We start from the raw sequence: 26,070 nt of genomic DNA on the forward strand, positions 1-26,070 counted from the left end.
TGCCTGTCAGCACTAACCCAACATAGTGTATGGTGTCTATAAATACATTCTGTACCACCCAATGGTTTTGGTTTTTGAGGGGTTGTGCTTTAAATCAGGCCTCAAATGTGTTCCAAGGTGGGCATTCCTAGGAGAGTTTCTGAGCGTTCCAGGATAGATTGAGAATGAGGCGTAAAAATATGATGCAAATAGGGATATAAATATTCTGTCAACCCTTGTAGTCAATATAGATGACCTTTTTATATCTCCACTAAACTGCACAACTAGAGAATTATTCAGAGATTTAACCTGAAACTATCAGGAAGACCATTGTCAGGCGTTTAGGTGCCCAACAGCCGTCCCAACGACTGTCACTCTTGTGCTTTTATACAAGAGCAATAGTTGTTCAGTGAACGGAGACGGAGCATGGCAGAGATCTCTTCTTTCATTAACAATGAACAGGCAGTCGTTCAAAGATGAAGAAGTTGCTCATTAGTTGCCTCATTTCAGTGAGTTCAAAAGAAGCAACTAGGGACTGATGGGCATTTTCTTACTCAGTACCCTATCTCGTTCACTTTTTCATGGGCCGACTAACAGGCCCCCTCACCTACCATGTATCACTCATGATACTGTTGTCTTCTTATGTGGCAGAAGGGTCTTTGAGCACTCTCAGCCACCAGTGGTTCGGTGGGACTGCTACTTCCTAGCTACAACCCTGTTCACTAGGACGTCTGAAAGACTTCTTCATGAAATTATTATGATGGGAATCTATTTTTCACTGGAATTCACTTCTGGAACATTTATGTACCTTTCATTAGAATGAAGGTTCAGGGTACTTCATGGAGGCGGATATATTTTGCATTTTACAATTTTATCACCCAAAGAATACATTCATCATACAAAGTGATCGACAGAACATATTGTACAAGGACACGTCGCAAATGACTTCATGCCACAAACTCCTACAAGTACATTTATTGCTCTTGTGGAAACTTCCAGCATTGAACCTATAATTGCCTTGTTCCATTAGTTGTCCCAGATTAAATAAAATGTTACCTGATGGGATAATTATCCTAGTAGTTGGAAGGAGCAGCAGTTTTCAGATAATGTGAAGGCCGAGCCTAAACAATGGACGATTTCACACTGCAAGAACACTTGTATTTTTAACATCAGCTGTGAACAGATAAAAGCGACAAAGGAAAAAATCCACTGGAAAATACTAAGAATATAAGAAAATACTAAGAAAATACCACTGGAATGTCCTAAGAACCAGACAAAATATCAGGACAGGTGTGTAATTATATTTACTTGTCCTCTTGCTGTGCCTGATCCTGCTTGGATGCAAGTCTTGCTGTTCTCCTAGTTAAAGAGGTCCTTCAAGTAGAGGTCCTTCATCTAAAAATATGATTACTAATACAGGCTGAGATGGGAATTGCCATGTTGTGACTCAACATTGAATGGCTGTGATTGGCTGATGCCGCGTGAGTTAGCCAATCGCAGCCATTCAATGATGTCATTAAATAGCTGTGATTGGCTGACGCCGTATGAGTTAGCCAATCACAGCATTAGCTTTCTGGAGGCGGGGATTTCAAGCCCCGCTTCCAGAAAGCAATGCTCTGTCGGGGACGAGGAGGGAGCAACAGCCTGCAGCAGCCCCGCAGAATTCCAGAGGAGGTGAGTACTGCTTTTTTTTTTTTTACAGTTTTTTGACACCCCATCCCAGGCCTCTCACTAGCGAAGCCAGATTCCTACTGTACACTGATGAAGGGCAAAAACCCTGAAACAGCTGTATGTACGTGGAGTCTGGCTTTGCTTTTGATTCCCGGTCATTGTAACAAGACTTGTATAAAAAGTCTGACTTTGATTTGAAGGAATGCTGCCTTTCAATCTCCCTTATTTTTAATGTTCGGAGTAACATTTGTGCTCGATAATTGAGCCATATAAAAAGCCCTTTAGGCCCTGGTACCTAAGAGGACCCAACAGCCCTTCTGTCACAATATTGGGCAGTTTTATAAATAAACTGTGGTGGTTGTGGTGCTTAGTATAGATTTTATACATAGTCCCGGGAACTTTAAGTTAAATGGGTTTTCCAAGATGTATGATTTACATGAAATCCAGCTCCCCTGCCATACAATAACAAATAGGCTTGTACTCATCTCTCCACGCTTCCACTGTGCCCCATGGCGCTTCTCCAAAAGTCCACTCTGACGTCAGGTTTACAGGCTTCCCTCGCCTATTTACAAAAAGTCTCACCGGTAAACTTGGCGAGACTGCAGCCTGTACATAAACAGTGGGATCTGGACAAGCAGGGGTGTGGGAAACAGCAGGAACAGGGAGAGGTGAATATAAGTCTAATTGTTATTTTATGGCAGGGGGCTGGATTTTATGTAAAACCTACATCTCGGAAAACCCCTTTAAATCTATGTCAGCCTCAGTGGATCTGAGGACAAATAAAGCATATAGAGTCAAGTGGCTTTCTTTCTATGCCATATTAATTAGATTTGGCCATAATCAATTTTAGCATGGGATTATACCTCACTATAGAGGATATAGTAGGATGCTGGAAAATTGTAAATGAGATAAAGCAGGGGCAGTTGTGCATATTTCAATTTTTGATACTTTACCCTCTTGCTGTTTCTACATTGAGCCATAAATTAATGATGATAATATGCAAGGTCAATTACAACTACAGAGTGTGGGAGAGTTTAATAGATTACCATGGTCTTCACCTTTGATTCATACTACACTTAACAGAATGTTCCAATTAAAAATTGTAACTCGGCTACTACGTAACCATGAAGCTCTTTGTGCTGCTTTGTACTCTACAGTATGGTTTCCACGCAGTAGCACTAAGTGGCTCTCATCTTCATAACAATCAATGTGTTAACCTCCTCTGTTCCGAAAAACAGATCTCCATTCACCATAAAGCTATATTGAGCATTTATTCTGCACAAGATTTTGGAGGTATTTCGAGTTGAACAATTGTCTAAATACAGACATTAGTCAATGAAGTAATGTTAGACAAATGTATCACTCTCTATGGGTAGATCGCATAGGGAAACATTGTTACCACCACAGTTGTTACTCACTACCCAGTGGGATCAATGTCATTTTGTATCATAGCAAGATCATTTATATTTTCAACTGGAAGCCTGAAGAATAAATATTCTGCCTTGGAAGTCCAGTTGTTATAGAAACCAGGAGGAACATTTCGATAAATCATCAAACAGAAGAGAAGGGTAAAGTCTATCTTATCATATCCTGACCCGGAGACATATTCCATTCACTTTAATAGTGCTACTTTATTGATTTGACTCACAAACTATATCCCTTGGACTTGAATTTAGTAGAAATTAATGAAATTTTCATACAGATGTAGCAGAACTGATTGGAGAAGATGCGCAGAGTTGAGTTTGTCATGTATACAAGTCAACCCGGTAATAAAATGTATGGCTGAGAGTCAACCTACTACTAAGAATTTATCACAAAGAGCAACCCAGCAATATGACAGGTCTGTAGTACGGGATCTGTATGCGGGAGAGGTCTTGGTCCCGGAGTCATTATTTTGTAGTGCGAATGGTACATAGCGCTGAAGGATGGGTTGTGTGATACTCGCAGAGAACTGACAGGTCTTGTACTGTCGGACGAGTTTGTTATATTATCAAAAAGAATCTAAAATAGAATTTATTTTGTTTGTTGTTTTTGCTTTTTTCTCTTTTTTTTTCTTCTCAGTATCCAGATAATAATAAATTATTTAAAGCTGAGGTTAAAAAAGTGTTTTGCTCAAATTTATATGGAGGAGTATGACTGAAGGTCGCGTCTGCAGTTGTGGGCATATTGGGTGCTGCCATAAATTATAGAACTGGAAGTCTCAGCATGCGACCGGCGGCAGGGACTTGTCTGCAAAACAACAGGATGGGATTGATTATTTATAATGAGACGTTTGTTGTGCTTTATTACATTTCAGTTATGAAATATTTGTGAGACTGCACTGCAGGACTGGACTTTAAAGGGTTGTTCTCATTAGGACAAGTCCTGGTTATTAGAGATGAGCGAACACCAAAATGTTCGGGTGTTCGTTATTCGTAACGAACTTCCCGTGATGCTCGAGGGTTCGTTTCGAACAACGAACCCCATTGAAGTCAATGGGCGACCGGAACATTTTTGTATTTCGCCGATGCTCGCTAAGGTTTTCATGTGTGAAAATCTGGGCAATTCAGGAAAGTGATGGGAATGACACAGTGACGGATAGGGCAGGCGAGGGGCTACATGGTGGGCTGCATCTCAAGTTCACAGGTCCCACTATTAAGCCACAATAGCGGCAAGAGTGGGCCCCCCCCCTCCCCACTGTCAGCATAAAGATCGTCCTCCTCTGGCACAGCTGTAACAGCTGTAGCAGAGAAGAACGATGTTTGCCCATTGAATTCAATGGAGCGGCAATACAGCATGTTCCACTGAATGCAATGGGCTGCCGGCGATCGCAGGATGAATGGTCGGAAAGGGGTTAAATATATAACCCCTTTCCTGCAATTCATCCAGAAATGTGTTACACTAAAAATATATACCGGCGTATAAGGCGACCGGGCGTATAAGACGACCCCCCAACTGTCACCTTATACGCCGGTAATACAGTGGAGCAAAGAATAAAAAGCATTACTTACGTTTTTAGATGATCTGCGGCGCTCCTGCAGGCTGTCACTCCCTCCTGGTCCACGGCAGACAAGCTTTCTCCACGAAAGACTTTAAATCCCTGCCTCCAGAAGCACATGTGCCTTCAGCCAATCACAGCCAATGACAATGATGTCATTGAATGGCTGTGATTGGCTGTGTTTCTGGAGGCGGGGATTTCAAGCCTTGAAATCCCCGCCTCCAGAAACACAGCCAATCACAGCCATTCAATGACATCATTGTCATTGGCTGTGATTGGCTGAAGGCACATGTGCTTCTGGAGGCAGGGATTTAAAGTCTTTCGTGGAGAAAGCTTGTCTGCCATGGACCAGGAGGGAGTGACAGCCTGCAGGAGCGCCGCAGATCATCTAAAAACGTAAGTAATGCTTTTTATTCTTTGCTCCACTGTATTACCGGCGTATAAGGTGACAGTTGGGGGGTCGCCTTATACGCCGGTATATATTTTTAGTGTAACACATTTCTGGATGAATTGCAGGAAAGGGGTTATATATTTAACCCCTTTCCGACCATTCATCCTGCGATCGCCGGCAGCCCATTGCATTCAGTGGAGTCGGCTGTATTGCCGGTTCCATTGAATTCAATGGGCAAACATCGTTCTTCTCTGCTACAGCTGTTACAGCTGTGCCAGAGAAGAAGGATTTGTCTTCTATATGTTCTCAATGGGGTCAGCGCTGCTGCCGCTGGCCCCATTGAGCGCATATAGAATGCATCCATAGCGAGCAGCGGGAGGGGCAGATTTCAATACTCGGGTGACACCTTATCTCCCCAGCCACTCACAGCAGGGGGGTGGTATAGGGCTTAAACGTTGCAGGGGGAAGTTGTAATGCCTTCCCTGTCTTTATATTGGCCAAAAAAAAGCGCTAACGTCTCAGGGAAGAAAGTTTAATTTACCAGAACACCGCATGGTGTTCGTTACGAATAACGAACATCCCGAACACCCTAATATTCGCACGAATAGCAAGCTCGGACGAACGCGTTCGCTCATCTCTACTGGTTATGTGTCTTATATGGGTTTATGGACATCATAGAGCAGAATTTGCTGCTTAATAAGGGCTGTCCGATAACTGGATAACATCACTTGTTTAGGGCTGCCTGGGATAAAATAATAAACTGATATATATATACTTATCTTATGCCTCTGCTGGGATCCATCGCTGCAGCCCCACTGTGGTCCCATCGTGTGTTGTGACAGATGATGTCATAGGAAATCAGTTGACCGCTGCAGCCAATGAGATGCTGCAGTGTCATGTTCCCGAACTCCTGACATCATGGCTCTCAGGGTGTGAGCGCCGATACCATGAGGACGAGCGGTGGTGATCATTTAATGCAGTGGTCACCTGATTTCCTGCAGCGCTGGAACCCAATAGAGGTTGTGAGATAACTATATCTCAGTTTATTGTTTTATCCCATACTACCCTAGGTTGTCCGGTAACTGGACAACCCCTCCCTTCATTAGCTGGATTGCTGTCAGATGTCTGCCAGGCCCAGACTCATCATCTGATCACTAAAGGTTCCTCCAGGTGGTTTTACATAGGATGACTATCATCCAATTAGTCGTTCGAAAGAGCGAAAGTGAGCGATGGTTGTCAACACAGACACCAAGGTGACGAGAAAGAATTGATTCACTAGTTTCTTGGCACTTTATTTCAGCTCCCTTAAAACAGGTACTTATTAACCCTTTCCAATCCACTGACGTCTAAAGACATTCTGATTGAAGGCTGTACAGCTCTGATGTCGGAACACGTCCAGCAGGGTATTCTTACTGTAGATTACTGGCCGCTCTGTTGTCGGGGGCCTCTCCAGCATGTCACATATCGCAGTACTGGCTCTAGCCAGCAGATGGCGCCATTGTATAATGGCAGAAAGAGAAAGCCCCCTAGGAAACCCTGAATCCAAAATTGGACTGCAAAGGGTTAATTAATAATTATCGTCTGGTGCAACCAGGTAATCATCGTCTTCTAACAACTTGGCCAGGAGGTATGCACTTGTTTGGCATCCGCCTCCCACTGAGCGCTGATTGGCTCCCGCATTTTTTAAAAATATATTTTTTCCCCTGCTACTTAATGCTTATTGGTTCTGAAAACGCATAAATACGGGGGGATGATTCCCGACTGAAGACTTCCTGCTTCTCTTTGAAAAACCTTGCTACAACTGTCTCTGGCTGGATTTTGTATTCAAAGATACACTCGCTACTGCAGTCTGTCGCTGGTTTTACCTTTCACAGAACACTTGGCGGCGCCTCTTGGTTGAAGACCATTCATGTATTTATGGGCTTTCAGTGGACTCAACAACCAATGAACATACATTGGGTATGGAGTCAAAATTCAAATACGAGCCCACGAGAGAAGCTCATGCCCCTTTTAACTAGTCATTAGAGATGAGCCAGTATACTCTCTAAAGACAATTGCTCGAGCGAGCATTGCCTTTATCGAGTACCTGCCCGCTCGAGACCAAAGGTTCGTGTGCTGGCGGCGGGCAGGGAGCTGCGGGGGAGAGCGGGGCGGAGGGGAGATCTCTCTCTCCCTCTCTCCCCCGCTCCCTCCTGCTGACTGCTGCTACTCACCGCTCCCCCGCGCCGGCACCCGAACCTTTGGTCTCGGGCGGGCAGGTACTCGATAAAGGCAATGCTCGCTCGAGCAATTGCCTTTAGCGAGTATACTCGCTCATCTCTACTAGTCAGTAAACAATATTTCGGGCCCTGTAAACAATTTGTTGAGGGATTGTGTGCTTTTACACGAAGCGATTCTTGTACACTTGTCACTCAATTTTACAAACAGTCATTCATACACTTTAGTGACTATTCCCAGCTACTATTCAATGAGAGTTCTTTCGTGTTCGGTTAACCATATACAAGGGGTTGTCCAGATAAGACCACCCTTTTAAATGAGGTTTGGTTCTTTTAAGACTGACTCACCCTAACCTTGCCAGCTCAGCTGTCATAAAATACGTGTAGATTCATGGGTTGTCGCTTTATAGCAGATGGTGTCATTAGAGTATTGGCCCTTTTACACACAATGAGAACTGCACGATTCTCGTTTGCCCAAGCGATCGAGCTGGTGACGCCCTTACCTGCTTGTTCGCGTTTGTGCAGCCTGTTGAGGCAGACAGATCATTGTTGAGAATCGTTCAGTTCTCGTTCAGTGTTTCAGATTCCCATGTGATACACCGAGCGGGGAGTGTTTAAACGCAACAATAAATGAGCGAGCCAACAATGATTTTCATGGCAGCTGAAATTGAATGGTGAACGAAAAGCAAACGATTCTCATTCATCCAGTTGCTGGCTCTCGTTTAAACTGACCAATTATTGTTCACTTTTGTTTGTTTGAACGATTTTTTGAACGTAATCATTCCATCTAAACTCACCTGAAGGCTATGTTCACACTGTGGTTATGGCATATATTCCGCATATGCACTCCATGCACAAAATATTTTCGTAGGAACCATTTGACCCACAGATGTGAAAAGAATATCCTTTTGGCATCTGTAGTGGTGGTACACATTTTTAAATACCAGATCCTATGGGCAACCTCTGCCAATGTATACATATATAGTAGCAAATGTCATAGCCTTTTGCTGAAGCATACGTCAGGAAATCCTCCCAGTGTGCCTCCATTTGGAGGCTGAAACCCAATGTGAACAGAGTGGTGAGCTGTTAAGCCTTGGAGCTATTCATATCAGCATTATGTTTAGGCAGTTGGCTTTGAGTTGAGCACATTAGTACAGAACTTTACATTGGCAAGAAAAAGTTAGTGAATTCATTTGAATCATCTGGATTTTTGCATTGATTACTAATAAAATGTTGTCTAATTGTTGTTTAAGTCACAATTATAGACAAGCACAATCTAACCATAGTAATAACGCACAAAATAGTTGTACTCAGGTGTTACATCTGAGCCGAAATCACTTTATCTGGATCTGTCCAAAGGGACAGATATATATATATATATATATATATATATATATATATATATACTGTATGTTTAATATAACAAAACTTTAACAAGGAATATCAAACAACGGAAAGAGAGAAATTTCATCCTAACTAATACGGCAACATCCTGCCGCAAAGTTGGGCGATCACCCTGATTAGGGCAGCCCCACACTAAGAACCTTGGGGGACTACCTAGATAAAAGGGGGTGATAATTGACAGATGTTACAAAAATAATCAGCAGCACTAGGAAGCAGATGTAACACCATGTTAATAAAAAAAAAAAGGGATGTAAATGGTAGATGATAACAGCAGAAGGATGTGGACAGGACCAGAACTCCACCACCAGAGGAATAACTGGTGCCTTCTGAGAGGAGGGGCTAGAATTTATATACTACAATAAGGATGGACTGCCCGACTTGGGAAACCACCTCCCCACCGAAAGATCAAACTCCACAGTGGCAAAAAGATGTTAACACATTGGTGCATAGCTTTGAATGATGGAGCATATGATCAAGTGGGCTGGGCTGCCATTGTGATGTCAGCCCAGACCCGCTTCTGTGTTATACGGCAACACCGATCTTAACTTTTGCTTACTTTCATTGATCGTTCTCTCTGAGAGGGATTATGTCAGGAAAGGTTTTCAGCTTCTGAATCAAAACATGAATAATTTCATTAATTTGCAGCAAGCAAAAATTTTGAAAATGGTGAGACATTAAAAAAAGTGTTAGGAAATTGGTTCCATTTTCATTCTACAATGGTTAAAGGTGTTTCCATGATCTATCATTCATGGTCTGACCCCTCCTACCAACATGACTAGGACCTGACCCAGCACTGCGCTCACCCTGTATCTGGTTTTTAGCCTAAAATCAATGAGACAGAGTTGCGGTATTAGATTCAGTAATTGATGTAGATGGAATTGCGTAAAAGAGAACAGCAATCCAGTAAGTGCCATTATTTTCCGAAACCTTTTTTCAGTATGTGCTGTAAACAAGAAAACAAAGTTTTATTATCTTTGATTTTATTTTCTGTATTTACACAAAATATTCTATATGGAGCACAAAGCGAGGAAAATAATAGAAGTGACAGGACACGGTGTTCCAGAAATAACAGTCGTGGTTACAATGACAGCCAGTTCTAAAACTTCTGCAAATCTCTTTCAGTTGTATTGTTCCCACAGACAGGTTGACATGCAAACAATGTTAAAAAAAAGTACGGGAAGAACAATACCGCAAAAAATAACAAACAAAGTTTGAATATAAATTGAACTGAATGAGTGGGAGAAGAATTAATTGGCTTGGATCAAATTATCTATCATGATACCACCAAATGATAAATTTAGCTATTATCAAATCTTAAAAACCATGGTACGTGCGTGACTGGGGTTACTAATCTCAAGGAATGCTGTAGAAAAGACAGACCTTGCCCACTTATTTCACTGGTCTCCACTTGTCTAGTGGTAGCTGGTAACTTGCCGTCTAAGCACATGACCGCTGCGACCAATCCCTGGCCTTTACCACTGATTGACGCCAGGATTGGCTGTAGTGATCACATGCTTAGAGATCATGTGACCAGCTGTCAGAAGGCAAGCGGAAGTGACGGAGGCCCAGAAGAACTGTTATTGAAGTAGCTGGAGAGCAGCTCAAAAATGGATATTGTTACTGAGTGGGGTCATAAAGAGAGCATTCTTAATAGGTTGTGGCATGAGGGGCTTAATTAATGAAGGGGGATCTAAAACAGTATTATTCATGAGTGGGAGCATAAAGGAGTAATGATTTCCACCAAATGACAAATTCAGTGCTGTAATATCTCACAAACTCCCCTCTGTATGCAGATTTATTAGATATTGTCTGTGTACAGATATATATTTATTACTGGGACATCACTTTGCATTGAGCTGACAGTTTGTGTTGTGACAATATGTTATTTTCATTGTCTTCTACATCCAATTACCACACCTGCAGTTGCATCAAGTTAGACAACTATCTATGTAATGTGAAAAAGTTTCCCTGTAGTCAGTGACTGGCACACTGCTCCTCCACAAGTCACCCCAGAAACTTCACTTTTTTAATGATCTACTTCAAGTATTCTCCAAAATAATGACCAGAAAGTTTTAAAAGCTCTTTTGACATTATGACCCCATTCTGTAATACACATCTGCTTGTTGCCATTTGTAATGAGCAGTATTATAGCATGAAACGAAATGTACACAATACAACATGACTAGATAGATAATAAGAGAGATGTGAGAGGGATAGATGGTCGGACTGTGAGGCAGATATTTGGACTGATAAATACTGTAAGTAGATCCTGTTGATGGCTGGCACAAGATATTTGTCTACATGAGTCCCACTTCCCCTTCTCCACCAATATTATTGACCGCTACTATATGCTCCCCCCCCCCCCCCCCTTTAATCCAAAATGGCTAACCATATAAAAAAAATCAGTAATTAAGTACATAAAATCACAATTTAAAAAAATCAGTAATTAAGTACATAAAATCCCAATTTAGTAGAATCTTACCATTTTTAACACACTCAATTACACTTGGATGATATTTGTATATCATTCTAGGTTTATAAATGTAAAGTAAGATTCCTTTTAATCTAGTAACAGTGTCACATTATCATGTACTGTGATCTGGATTATTGGAAGGTCATGAAGAACTGTATAAAATGTACCTGGAGGAAGTATATATAGCAATAAATTACATTACAGTTCTATGGTAAAAAAAAAAAATTACAGTATCTATGTTGCAAAATTAAAAGTTCCAGTGTAATTTTTGAAATCTAAGCCCTCCCCCAAAATAAGCCCTACATGAAAAAAAAAAAACAACAATACTCACCCAGTAGATGACGTTCGTGTTCCTCGGGCTGGGCTGTGGCATTGCTGCAGGCTTCTGTGTAGTCATGAATGCCGACAGAGCATTTCTTCCTTGGAGTGGGGTATGAATATCCTGCCCCGGCAAGCAATTGCTCTGATTGATTCATTGAGCGCCACCTCAGCCAATCAGAGCCAGCACTCCATTAACCAATCACAGCCATTCAATGATGTCATTCAATGAATGGCTGTGATTGGTTAATCGAGTGCCGGCTCTGACTGCCTAATGCAGCACTCGGTGAGCCAATCAGAGCAATCACTTGCTGGAGGCGGGGTATTCCTACCCCGGGACCAGGAAGAAATGCTCTGTTGACGTTTAGGAGTACTCAGAAGCCTGCAGCAGCAAGGGAGACCAGCGTGAGGAACCCGAACACTGGCTGCTAGGTGAGTATTATAACTCCCCCCCATCCCCGAAAATAAGACACTGTGCCTCCTTTGGGGCAAAAATTATCATAAGACAGCGTCTTATTTTCGGGGAAACGCGGTATGTAAGGCTCCTGCAGACTGCTGATATACGCAGCATTTTATGCAGTAAATAGAACCCTACCTGTGAATGAGCGCTTAGACTGATGGCTGTACTATGACCCTACCCCTTAACCATCTCAAAGCAACATCTTGAAAATTGCTATTTGAGAAAGTGTCACATCCCTGTTTTCTGCTCGCGCTCTTGGTTTATTTATCAGTCGTACAGAGTAGCAATAATAAACATAAAGTTAAGAAAATAATCTCCGGTGCAAGTCATATAAATAAGTGGCTCCTGAATGTAATCCTATGAGCATAAACATCTGTGTAACAAGTGCCTCTTCCTGTCTGCTGTTCTGCTACCGGCTCTGCTCTTAACCTCCCATTCAACCACAAAACATGCTGCAAACAGGAGTCTCCACGCTACAGATCACCCACTAATGTGGAAAACACATGACACTCTCAGCAGTATGGCAAGAAGGTAACATCAATCCTGAGGGAGCAACAGGCAGGAGTACATTTATTTTTTATTTTTTTACTAGAAGACAGAAGTTCAATGACTATAACACATGATGAGGGTCATTCTTCATATTCTTCTTCTGTTTTATACTATTATAATTTTTTTCTATGTTACTGCCTTTGTCATCCTCTCTGTTGTATTATTTTCTCACTTCCGTTATACTTTTTGTCATTCTTTCTTTTGTATTATTTTGGTTCTTCCCCTGTTGTATTTTATTATTATGTTTTCCTCAGTATTATTTTGCTAATTTTTCTATTGTATTACTTTGTCACTTTTCTGTTGTAATGTTTTTTTTTATCACTGTATTATTTTGTCATTTTATAGTTTTTTTTCCTGTTGTATTATTTTCAACTTTTTTTCTAGCGCATTATTTTGTCTTTTTTTGTAGGATTCATTTATCACTGTAAATTACATTATTTTGTTATTTTTCTGTTTGTATTTTGCCTCATTGTTTTATTTTGTAAATGTTATTTTATTTATTATTATGCAGATTTATTTACAAAGTTCACCAACTGTTAGCACTAAAAGTTTAATTATTATAACGTTCTTTCATTCCTCAATATAGTTACTTATAGAAATCCTTTTGGAAGGACATGTAGACTCTCATTTTATGAACTATGAAGAATGGTCAAATATTCACAGAGTTGCTCAATGTATCTCCAAGGCTCCTGTGTTATGATAATGGGAGCCATACAGAAAGTCTCCTTTATTGATTTTGAGAGCATAGGAAATAAAGAATATGATTTTATGGAGATCTGAGCAATTTTTCAACCGCATGCTTATTCAGCTTACTCCCCTCTCCCAGCCAGGAAACTGTTGGCCAAGATGTGTTTATCCAAAATAGAGGAATATCCCTATATCCTTTGCTTATGGAGAGGAGGAGCTCTCTTCTACTCCTCAGGGGTGGTACAAACCAGAAGTAAAGCCAACCTGAGTTAGTGGGCCACAAACTTCATGCATTCCACAGTAATCCCAGGTTCATAGGTTCTATAGGATATATGCTCTTGTTAACAGTAATTTTATGAACTTGTTTTCGCACTGTTCAGTTCAAACAGTCTCGACTTACTTCTGCATAGGGCTCACAATCTAATTTAAGTATCTCAAACACACATACCAAGGCCAATTTCATAGGAAGCTAATAAACTATTGGAATGTTTTTGGAGTGTGGGAGGAAAAGGAGAACCCTATGGAAACTGAGACAAACACAGTAAGAACATATAAATTTCCTGCAGATGTTAACCTTGGCTGGATTCAAACCCATGATTCTGTTGCCTAAGCAACAGTGCTAATCACTGAGCCTCTTTGTTGGTCATGGTGGTCCTCTCAAGGAAGACCGGAACCTGGTTCCCCAGTGCTGATTTTTATAATATGCAGTTTAATTAGATTTATTGTCAAAAAAGTTATATTGGGTAGTACTAGTATTGTAGCTTTAAATTGCAGTGGGGTTGCTGAGGACTCAAAAGCGGAGGGATGAAACACGACACTTCTTTGGGTGTAAGCTTTTCTTACCGGGCGGATGTGCGAGGTTGATTCTTCTTGTAGGTGTAGAGTAATATTTAGATGGTTCTGGACATTGTAGAGCAAAGAAGAACAGTGTGTTGACAAATCTGTTGGTGTTACTGGACTCATTAATCCAGGCAGTGTTTATCTCCAGTGGCCACCGGTTCCTCAACACCTCCTCTGCAGCCTACCTCTGACCCAAAAATAAGACGACATTGCTGTAATGAACTGTTGCCAAAAGTTTGTTGGTTGAAAATAAAAGTTCAACATTCCAGCGTGAACAGTGAGTTTGGTCAAATTCATTAACTGTACACTTTGCTGAAATCCATGAAGCACAGAACAACTTCTGCCACAATAACACGATTCACCACTCCAGTTTTTTCCTGGAGGAGAGAGCGACGGCTACAGAGATGAGGGCCCTCACTCTCATGACTGAATCCGATTTTTTTTTTTTGCTTTCGGCCATTCTTCCATTACCTTCTATCTGGTCTAGATCAAGGGTTGTCTTCTCAAGAAGGTCTGTTGGAGACAATTCCCTGTAGTTCCTACCAATTCTTTGAGACCTAACCAATTTCACTTTTCATCTCCGAGGTTTCACTGCATTTACATCTCTTAGACAATAACTTTGGTACAATTTGTAGAACAAAGTGGATTCTACATTATTATTACTACTTATTATACTAATGATGACCCTAATGGGACCTAAATGCTATAATCCTCAGATCTCTTCCAATGTATACCTCATTACTGTTTCGCTTTGAACTTTCCAAATGTTGTGACATTTGCTTAGAAAACCATTGCAATTTCTGAGAACAAAGAATTCTGACCACATCATTCAAGGCTCTCTGCAGTCTACCAGGGCAAACAAGAGCTAATTTCATATTTCAATGCATGCAAACACATTTGATAGGAATAATAAAGTTCCCTTTGATTAGTGGCTGTATATTTATCCAAATGCTCTAGTTTGCAGATTCAGGAATGGTTATCTCTATTTCTTAAAAGACAGGAAGAATAGAGCACATCATTTTAAATTGTAAATCTATTTATATGCTAATGTCTCTGCATTCCCAACCACAAATAGCACAAGTGGCGTTGGACAGTTTAATCGCATACGTGGATTAGGCAGCAATGGCCGATGCATCTAATTTTACCGACTCCGATTTATTTATTTTTCTATGAAGTTAAAATATACAATCGGCAGCATACATACACACCATAGAAGCATCCAGGAGGTTAGAGAAGGAAGATCTGGGCTTTCTTGGTCTCATTCACTTTGCTACAAGAACCTGTGCAGAACTCTCTTGTAGAGTAGACAAGAATGAACTATTTCAAGGGTCATGGCAACAAACACTAGGCACCTCTGTCCTGTTGGCAAATCCCAGCGCTACTATGTGGGGTCCAGTTCGATCTTGGCTATGGTGCCCTCTCTCTTCTGGACACATTGATGAGGAGCTGTGTGTGAGCTATTGTTCTGCCAGTGATGGACATCTTAATAGACTGTGCAGAAGATAGTGTGGTTTCATTTCCAAATAGTTTTATCCTTTTTGTGATCAGGCACTTTCATTTCTGTAATCATAATAGCAAAAATTGGAAACCTTTCCGTCTAGACGATCCTGAGTTTGACTTTGAAATATAACTTGGAGAGACTTTCTGTTATTTTATATTCTTCTCTTGTCTTAAGTTGGCTGTGAAGAGAAGACAAAGCAAGTTCTTCACCATATTGTTACTTAAATTACCTCTGTGAACTTAAATAAATGTATCCACATGATCTGATTTACAGAAGAATAAAGGGGTTGTAGAAGATTATAAAAATGTGGCTGTTTTTTATATTCAGCTTGTGTGGCATTACAGCTCAGCCCCATTAACTTCCATGAAGTTGAGCTGCAAAACAGAGACCCCGCCAATAGATAGATGTGGTACCATTTTTGCAGGAAAGCAATGTTTTTGTAAACCTCTAAAACCTCTTTAATGTTAAAAAAAAGTTTCTTCTTTGTGATGTGACATATTAAAATTCATTTTTTGTCTGTCACATGTCAGAATGTAAGATTGGGATTGGGGTGAAATCATGCTGTCACCCCTGGTTCACGAGGTGCTTTGCGTCTGGCTCGTACAGAACATTGGCTTTGTGCACATTAATAATGCTCCATCCAGGGTCTTAATGGAGTTAATATCAAAATCTGTGATATTTTTGAAGGTAACCGAAAGCGTACCCTGTTGGCCCATTGAAGTCAATGGGGCCCATCGGTGACTATTTGACTCTATATAAAAAAAGATTAGTCACAGCATAATGGTGTTCATTATAAATAGAAGCTATAATGCTAATGTAAAAGGGGCCTTTTTGTGGTGTGGATAACAAATAGTAGATGCCTTTATTACTGGAATGGAAGATCTGACCAAAACAATCCAAAATAGTCCCTCCTCTTCCAATTCTGAATAAGCAGCTGGTAGGTTCTATATCTACTCAAAGGTATTAGAAGGCAAATCTGCTAACATCCGTAGAAGGGTCCAGACCCCATTTGTTGTGTAGTATTCGCCTGTATGTAACCTACTTCTAGGAGGACCATACATTTTTTGTAATCTTTTATATGATTTCACTAGTACAATATACAGCTGTGTGTTATTTCTATTGAATTGATACATATTTTCATGTAATAACCTAAAAAAGTAAAGAGAGATAAAAGATTAGATGATTGCACTATAACAGCTCCGTACTGACCATTCATTTGTGATAGGTGAACTTTGAAAAGCTCGGTCCGACTGGTACGTGGAACTTTTGCAAAATTTTGTTTGGTCTGAATTAGTTTTAAAGAAACTTAAAGTTCATTAAAACCCCTAGAACTGGTGTATAGCACTGTCTAAGGGCTTAGTCACACGGGCGTTTATTGCCGCGATTTGCGCATGCGCATGCGTCCGGCGACTTTTTAAAACCATTGCTTTGCAATGGTATCGGACACATGAGCGCTTTTTATGCGCTCGTCCGATAAATTAGAGAACAGAAATCGCAGATCGCACTTATCTGCGATCTGCGATTCCTGTTCTCTTCTCTATATGCGCTCAACGGGGCCGGCGGCAGCAGCGCCGACCCCATTGAGAACATATAGAAGACAAATCATTCTTCTCTGCCACAGCTGGAACAGCTGTGGCAGAGAAGAACGATGTTTGCCCATTGAATTCAATGGAGCGGCAATACAGCCGCTCCATTGAAAGCAATGGGCTGCCGGCGTGCGCGGGGTTAATTGTCGGGAAGGGGTTAAATATATAACCCCTTACCTGCAATGCATCCTTAAATGTGAAAAAATAAAAAAAAAGGATGTTCTCACCTGCTCCCGGCAGCTGGAGATCCCGGCGGTCGGCCTGCAGTGGGTGTGAAGGAGGTGTGACTCAGGCTTGCCCCTGATTGGCTCAGCCTGAGCCAATCAGAGGCTGAGCTCAGTCACACCCATTCATGAATTCATGAATGGGTGTGACTGAGACTTGCTTCTGATTGGCTCAGCGCTGAGCCAATCAGGGGCAAGCCTGAGTCACACCTCCTTCACACCCACTGCAGGCCGACCGCCCGGATCTCCAGCTGCCGGGAGCAGGTGAGTACATCCTTTTTTTTTATTTTTTCACATTTAAGGATGCATTGCAGGTAAGGGGTTATATATTTAACCCCTTCCCGACAATTGACCCCGCGCACGCCCGCAGCGCTTGCATTCAATGGAGCCGCTGTATTGCCGGCTCCATTGAATGCAATGCGCTGGACAGCTCCGGCCCGTTTCTAATGAAACGCGGCTAGGAGCAGATTTTCGGGCGATTTTTGGGCCGATTTTTCGGCGCCGGTCACGCGATTTGCGCATGCGCATCCGTCATGCGATGCGCAAATCGCGTGAAAAAACGCCCGTGTGACTAAGGCCTAAGGGTGGCTTCACACGAGTGGGTTTTTGTGCATGCATATAAGCCCTTCCCTGAAAAAAAAAACATTTTAATGTAAAAAAAAATACTTACCTCTCCGCTGCTGCCGTCACCCCCGCGGGGATGAAGAACACATCTGCTGCATGCAGCAGATGTTTCCTTCATCCCCGCTAGTTAAAAGGATTCCCTGCTGCTACATCTGCCACATCTGTGGCAGATGCAGCAGAGGAATTCTTCAAATTGTCACACATGTCAGCTGCGGTAGAGGATTCTGCTGCCGGCAATTGATTTCAGAGAAGGGCTTTAAATATAAGCCCTTCCCTGAAAAATCAAGTAAAAGTGCTGAAACCCCCCCCCCCCAAAAACAAACATACTCGCCTCCCTTCAGCTGCCGGGCTCAGCCGCGTCTTCTCCTGCTGTCCCCAACTCTCTAGTGCTGAAAGAGCTGTTTGTGATTGGCTGGCATGCTCAGCCAATCACAGGCAGCTCTCCCCGAATGAATGACGGCAGAGCATTGTTTTCAATTGTTTTCCAATGCACGCAGCTGCATACATGCGGTTTTTGCTCGTATGTAGGTGCGCACCTATATACGCGCAAAAACACACTCATGTGAAGCAACCCTAAGAGCTATAAAAGCCCTCTATAAGGGCTCATTCATACTAGTGTATGAGAACAACGCTGCGTTGTACTCATCGCAGCCCCTACTCTCTGCCGGCAGACATCACGTACGGGCTACAATTGACACTGCGGATGCCTGTGATTTTGACGTCACGGACGTGTGCATTGTGACTTTTTTTTTCTTTTTTTTTTTTGTCCTTAACATTTCCTGCCCTGTGCAGAGCAGGGATGCGTATTCAACGTTGTCTGTTCGCAGGCATTGCGAAGGGGCAGCATTTCAATATGCAGCCCTTCAAGGGCTGCGTAAGAAGTGCAGAGAAATAGAGCGTGCTGTGATATATTTCTCATGCGTCTTATACGGATGTCCCCTCTCAGTTCTAACGCAGGTGTGAATGGAAGAATGAAAGTCCATAGACTTTTATTTCTTCCATTCACAGCGTGTTACGCACAGGAAGTACGTATGCCTAATATGCGGGGACAATACACCTGTGTGAATGAGCCCTAACACTCAGTGTTATCAAAGCTTTTATGGCTCTCAGACAGTGCTTTACGCCAGTGTTCAGGACTAGTGTTGAGCGAACTGATCCAGTAGAACCTAGTTTCAGGTAGAATTTTGCTCAAAGCTCGATACGAGTTAATGCTGAACCAATCATTTAGCAAAGTTCAACCTGAAACGGGCTTCTACTAGTTTGATTCGCTCAACATTACCATTTATAATAATGCTATCTTATTCTATGGTAAAGAAGCCTTAGGAACCAGGGCTGCGGGCAGCTGTCATTTCTTTTCTCTTACAGCTAATCTTTTTTTTTTCTGAGAATGTTAGTCTGTTGAAAAGATTTGCATAAAATGCAAAAAATGGAGTGTTTATTTTCTAGAAATAGTGCCACCCATGTCCATGGGCTGAATCTGGTACTACAACTTAACCCGATTGATTTGGGCTGAGCTTACAGTCCTAGAAGCAGGCAATAGAGACTAAGGCGATTAAGTCTAGAAAAAAACAGCAGATCTTTATAAATCTCATAAACACTTTTAACCCTCCCTAGCAAATTTTCGAAATTTATAGAGATGCATGTTCACCGCTGAAAGTCTCTCTCTCTATCTCTCTCTCTATCTCTCTCTCTCTATCTCTATCTCTATCTCTCTCTCTCTATCTCTCTCTCTATCTCTATCTCTCTATCTCTCTCTCTATCTCTCTCTCTCTCTCTCTCTCTCTCTCTCTCTATCTCTCTATCTCTCCCTCTCTCTCTCTCTCTCTCTATCTCTATCTCTCTCTCTATGAGAGAGAGACTGGAATACCCATGTACATTCTATATTTACATGAGACATATGCCTCATTTATGGATAGCACAGTAATTGAAATAATTTGGTTGTTGCAGTCTCTAATCGTTGAGCTCTTTATAGGATATCTTTATTAGAAAATAGGGCAGTAAAGTAGCAGAAAACTTTTATATGCAATACAAAGCTCATATTAATATTATGTTGCTCCCAGCAGGATGACGAATTGGAACAAGAGGGTGTGCAAAATTTTGTGTTTTTATGCTTTTATGTTTCTGTCATACTGGTTATAAGAACATGGCTATTTTCGTCTAAAAACAGCACCACACGGGTTGTATGTACTATTGCAGCTTAGCTCCACTTTCTTTAATAGAGCTGAACTGCAATACCAAAGACAACCCATGGACAGATGTGGCACTGTTTCTGGAAAAAAAAGAACACCTCTTTTTCTAATCCTGTGCAACCACCCTTAGGCCAGTGGCACACGAACGGATTTACATTGCGGAATCCGCAGTCAACGTCCACACCACGGATCCGGAGCAAATACCGTTCAGAGTATGCTATGTAAAATCCCTTTTTCCTACAGACTTGCGGAAACTAGTTGCAATTTCTGCAAAAGGAGAAGAAAATCTCAGTATGTACTATTTTCGTGTGGATTCCACACGGAGATTTTCCAATGAAGTAAATGGAAGCTGTCTGACCAGTGGGCCATTCGCAATTGATATTGCAGATGGGTCAGGAGTACCCGTGTCATCGCCTAGCGCCGGTGTGGGAAAAACACAGATTTAAAAAAAAAAAACTGTACTGCACATAACCAACGGAGAGTATCTGTGCTCATCCGCAATACAGGTACGCAGGGTCACCGGCCGGGGTTAAGGTCGGATTGCGCTGCACACTCCCACATGTGGAATCCAACCCGATCACGTGCCGCCGGCCTTAGGGTATGTTCACACGGCAGATTCCACCACAGACTTCTCAGTGTGGAATCCGCCTGTAAAACTCTGGCAGAGTTCTATGGCTCTATAGCTATTGGCATCTGTAGATACTGTCATAGCATTACAGAAATGTATTGCAGCCGGGTCAGAACTTTATATGACCGGCTGTTGCCACCAGATAAGAACGTAGTCCTCAGCAATTGCTCCCTGGGTCAGGATTATATAACAAGCACTTAGTAATATTGAAGTGTTGTTAGCATCAACACAAAATCACCGACACTTTTCATAGCCAACTTTTCTGCTTGTTTGTAACTTCTGGACTACCACCGAAAGTGATTCTGAGGATCCGGTCCCCAGCTATACAAAACCTGTGCATGTCTACTTTTAATGACATGGTAATGCATGTTGTCGTCATTGCCCATCAAGAAGATAAACCCATAAGCAATAGATCGAAGTGTTAAGCAATTGTCTTCAAAGTCACCCCCCAAATCGGGCTACTTTTGCCGGAACATTAAGACCTATGACTGTTTAAGAGCTTGAGCTCACAAGAGGTTCCCCTGGTAGTCTAGTCGGTCACCTGGTACTGGTATATTATGGAGACCAATGATTTACTGTATTTACATGACATGCAAACGAAAGTTCATCCAGTCAACTGTGCTAGTTCTTTATAATTTTGCAATACTAATATCTCTGTATCTTCCACAGGTCATCCTCATACTGACCAAGTACTATCACTTCGACATGGGGAAGGTCCTTGAGAGCTCTTTATGGAGGTAGGACATATTATTACAACTTTTTTGAGTAGCTTTCTGAATGAGTTTAGACCAATCCAATAATTGACGTTCATATTATATTGCGGTAGTGTTTTATTTGTGGTTTTTTGTTTTTAATTTTTTGAAAATTTGGAAGAAGATTGTATATGTTCTATGAGTAAAATGAATAAGAGAGCAATTGGTTAATGAAATGTTTGGACATGTGACAGTGCATATTGTTAATTATTGGCTTTAGCTGCCTCTACTGTGGCATTTGACCAACGACACCCACTTTGGTTTGCCAATAACAATGATTGTTGTCTATTATATGGTTTCGTGACTGTACAAAGTTTTAGATTGACATAATTCCGTACACATTACTGTACAAATGTTCAACATTTTCACCTTTTTGTATACAATATGTCTATAATATAAAATCTCATGCTCTGTACAACCACCAAGTTGTTTGGAGACATAACATGACAGCTATCTCTTTGGTCGCCTGGGTGCCTAGTCTTAAGACATAGAAGACATACTGAGGTTTGTGATGTGCTCTACTGGAGACCAAGTTGCATAGTTATTCTCTCCTAGAAGCATTGCTTGTAGAACAAAATAACTTCCTAATTTGGTGCCACAGAGTGCTCTGTATCAGGGGCGTAACTATAGGGGATGCAGGGGATGCGGTTGCACCCGGGCCCAGGAGCCTTAGGGGGCCCATAAGGCCTCTCTTCTCCATATAGGGAGTCCAGTACTATGAGTAAAGCATTATAGTTGGGGGCCCTGTTACAAGTTTTGCATCAGGGCCCGGGAGCTTCAAGTTACGCCTCTGCTCTGTATGGTGGCACATAGCATGCATACTGCTCCCTATCAGGAACTTGCACGGATTGTGCTACACATGGTTCAGATGTTTGCATAAAGCCTAAAGGTACTGTATAAAGAAATGAATGCACGTAGTTTAGAAAATAATATAAAACCTTTTTTGAAGAATTTTTTCCATCTGCTTGTTCCACATTGTAGAATGAATGGTGTTACAAAAGTAAGGCATGATTTTGATCGAAGTCTAGATATAGCATTTGTTGGGTCCTTTGCCTCCAGTACTGCCCAATATTCCATGACATGAGTATTTTCCAGTCTTTCATGCAGAATATTAGCACCAGATGTATTGACCTATACACAAAACATACTGTGGAATTCTGCAATGTGCGAAGCTTATGGGCTGGATTGGTGATACAGATGTATAGACTTGAGATACTGGCATGCTACGGCCTCTGATCCTGATAACCTCGCAATTTCATGTCTTTGGGATGCTGCTGCTCTATTGACTCATACTAACAATTATTTTCATATGTGTGGAAAATTATGACAACAGCAAACACATGTTTTAAACCACTTGACATTGATAGCTATTTTATGAATGCGTGACTATAGGCCTCTCTGGACTGTAGACCTTTCCGTTTAAATGCTCCGCAAAGTGCTATGTTTTATGGGTGATATTACATTATAAAGGAGAGATGAAGGAAGATTGTAAAGCAGACTTTTCTATATTTTCCATCTGTGCTGCATGTGTTTCAGCAGCTAAAAAAGGTATATTAGAATAGGCTGAGACTGTATGTTCCCACAATGTAATACAGTCATTGTGACCTTCTGGTATGGCATTGAAAGCCACAATGTCAAGTTGTGACATAATCTATTTAAAGGGGTGGTCTCGCGAAACCAAGTGGGGTTATACACTTCCGTATGGCCATATTAATGCACTTTGTAATGTACATTGTGCATTAAATATGAGCCATACAGAAGTTATTCCACTTACCTGCTCCGTTGCTAGCGTCCTCGTCTCCATGGTTCCGTCTAAATTCGCTGGCAGCTTGCTTTTTTAGACACGCTTGCGCAGTCCGGTCTTCTCCATTCAGCACGAGCCGCTTCAGTGTGCTCCCCGCTACAGCTCTTCTGCGCATGCGCAGACGAGCTGTCACTGCTCGGGAGCGCGCTGAAGCGGCCATTCTGCACCATCCTCTGTTAGAGGAAGGTGCAGAAACTGGAGCTGCCCAGCGGAGAAGCCCAGCCCAGCCCAGCAGCCCCGAGAAGCCTCCCAGGTAAGTGATGGGTCGGGGGGGGGCTGCCGCTGCGCCGGGCTGCGCCGGGGGGGCTGTCGCTGCGCCGGGGGGGCTGTCGCTAGGCCGGGGGGGGCTGCCGCTGTGATGGGGGGGCTGTCGCTAGGCCGGGGGGGCTGCCGCTGCGCCGGGGGGGCTGTCGCTAGGCCGGGGGGGGCTGCCGCTGCGCCGGGCTGCGCCGGGGGGGCTGTCGCTAGGCCGGGGGGGGCTGCCGCTAGGCCGGGGGAACTAGCGCTGGGCTCCGGAACCTAGCGCTGGGCTCCGGGGCCTTCACCTGGGCTGAGGGTCTAGCGCTGGGGAGCCGGGGGCTAGCGCCGGTTACCTGCTGTCTGGTCGGCGGCTGCGGGGCGGCTGGTCGGCGGCTGCGATGCGTCCGGTTGCCATGGAGACACAGCTGGCGGCGTCTCGGGAGCGCGCACGTCGGGCTGCAGCGAGCGACGGGGAAAGAGCCGGCGGCCATCTTGAGGAAACTTTTATAAGTTGCTGAAACGCTGGAACGGTAAGTACGAACCAGCTAGAAATGTCATTTACAGGGGGGCTTTGTAATGTATGTTTAATGGGGGGGACTGGGCAAAAAAAAAAATTAACTGCTTCCTCGAGACATCTCCTTTAACATATTGGGAATGGACACTGTAAGCATTGAGCAGATTTGCATAGGAAATGGAGCTCTGGACAGAGAACAAGCAAATTAGGTAGTGGTTCTCATTAATTTATAATTTACATAATATTACCATACCTCCATATAGTGCAGAAAGAATACTGTCATGCAGCCCACATCATATATATATATATATATATATATTGTGCCTAATATGGTAGTATCTATACATTACTGACTTAAAGAGCTCACATAATATTGTCATATTGTAGTTCCTCTATAAAACTACAATTCAAATAAGACCACTACACACTGTAAGACAATACTAAGTGGTTTAAGACCTTTAGTGGCCCGCCTGGAAAATCTCTGGGGCTTGCTACACTGACCATGCAGTTAAACCCCGGAAGATTTCCGTGGACAGCTCTAGTGCTGAATTGCTGGCCCGGACACAGAGTTATTGTGCCACTGTACATGTTTGCCCCTTGAAATTTCCTCAGGAAAATCTTCTGGGCTTGCTGCGCTGACTTGGTAATAATAAACCTGCCACTGAAGGGGTTAAAGGGGATATCTGGATGCTATACAATTTTTAAACCTATATTCAAATCTGTGAAAACAATTAAAGCAGCTGTGTTTACCTGTCCTCATTCCTGGCGAACCAGTCCTGCAGCCGCACGTCCCTCCTGATCTAAGTTTAGATATGGAAACCCCCTGACTGCTGCAGCCAATCAGAAGCCACAGCGGTCAGGTGCCATACTCCTGGCATCATGGCTTCCTGAATCTGAGCAGTGATGCCAGGATAATGGCACCTGACCCTTGTGGCTCTGATTGGCTGCAGCCGTTGGGTGGTTTCCATTCCAAAACAAAGACCAGGAGGACTGCATGGTTTCAATGCTGGATCGCTGAGGACAGGACTATGCCGCTTGAGAGGGCCCATGGGTGGATAGAGGGGCAACTGGTAGGTTGTTGTCTAGGGGGCTTCAGAGAACTGTAACACTGAGCTACCTACTAGTTGTGTCTGGATGCCAAGGCATTCATTTCAAGGGAAAAGGAGAATAACAGGGAGAAGTCCTCTTCTAAGGGCCTAAGCAAGGCCTGGGGCACAATATCCTGTGTGTTAGATTCGAAACCATACTGGGTGTGGTAGGCTGGTCACAGGGCTGGGACCTTACAGGTGTGGGTCATCGGCTGGGTGCCATTACAGTGAATGTACACATTCTTTTGATGGTGCAAACAGAGCCTTTTATTAACATCTGACTTCACTATCACCACTCCACTGCACTTCTACGTCTGCAATGTTCATACATGCCGCCTTGTAGAGCATGTGTCATTCCTATGACGATAATTTAATACTTTAGGGCTAGCCCCTCACAGGTATGTACTAATACTTTTATGTTTTCACAAATTTGGAACTATGTTTAAAAAAATGTGTATTGCTTCCCTGCGGGTATGAGAATTGTGGCCTCGGACATGGACCTGGTGGAGAGGAGGATTTGGGGAGGTGGTTGCTGGGGGATCAGAGAGGGGGAGGAATACCGGGCGCTAACTCAAGCTTTATTAACCTCTTGAGTGAGTGCCTCTGTATGCCCCTTTCCGGCCTTGGCCGCGGCTCGACCGCTACTGCCTCTGGTTCTCTTTACTGGAGTTCTATTCTTTCTCTTGGGTGTCTTGTCCAATGGGAACCTTTAGGATACATTCACATGGGCGAGTTTTCTGCACTAATTCCATCCAAGTGCAATATGGATGGAGCTTGCACATGAAAAGAACATGTGTATTTCTATCTTTTTATTCACATGAGCGATATTTCTCTTGGACCAATGGTCCAAGATGCAGAAATTGATACATATCCTATTTTTGGGAAATTCTTGTTTAAGAATCGCCCATTATTGCCTATGACAGACAAGAAAAAAATGGTATCACACTCACATGTA

General features: G+C 42.7%; 1 protein-coding gene across 1 annotated transcript in view; it reads left to right on the top strand.

Moving 5' to 3' along the window:
- SORCS2 (sortilin related VPS10 domain containing receptor 2) overlaps positions 1 to 26,070 on the top strand; it is an 816,984-nt gene that overhangs the window by 265,608 nt on the left and 525,306 nt on the right. Inside the window, exon 2 of the mRNA XM_066573326.1 lies at positions 21,387 to 21,454. Coding sequence (XP_066429423.1) covers positions 21,387 to 21,454 — 68 coding nt within the window. The remainder of the gene's footprint in view (positions 1 to 21,386; positions 21,455 to 26,070) is intronic.

This window comes from Eleutherodactylus coqui, chromosome 7 (genome assembly GCF_035609145.1).
Source record: "Eleutherodactylus coqui strain aEleCoq1 chromosome 7, aEleCoq1.hap1, whole genome shotgun sequence".
In the NCBI taxonomy this organism is placed as follows: domain Eukaryota; kingdom Metazoa; phylum Chordata; class Amphibia; order Anura; family Eleutherodactylidae; genus Eleutherodactylus; species Eleutherodactylus coqui.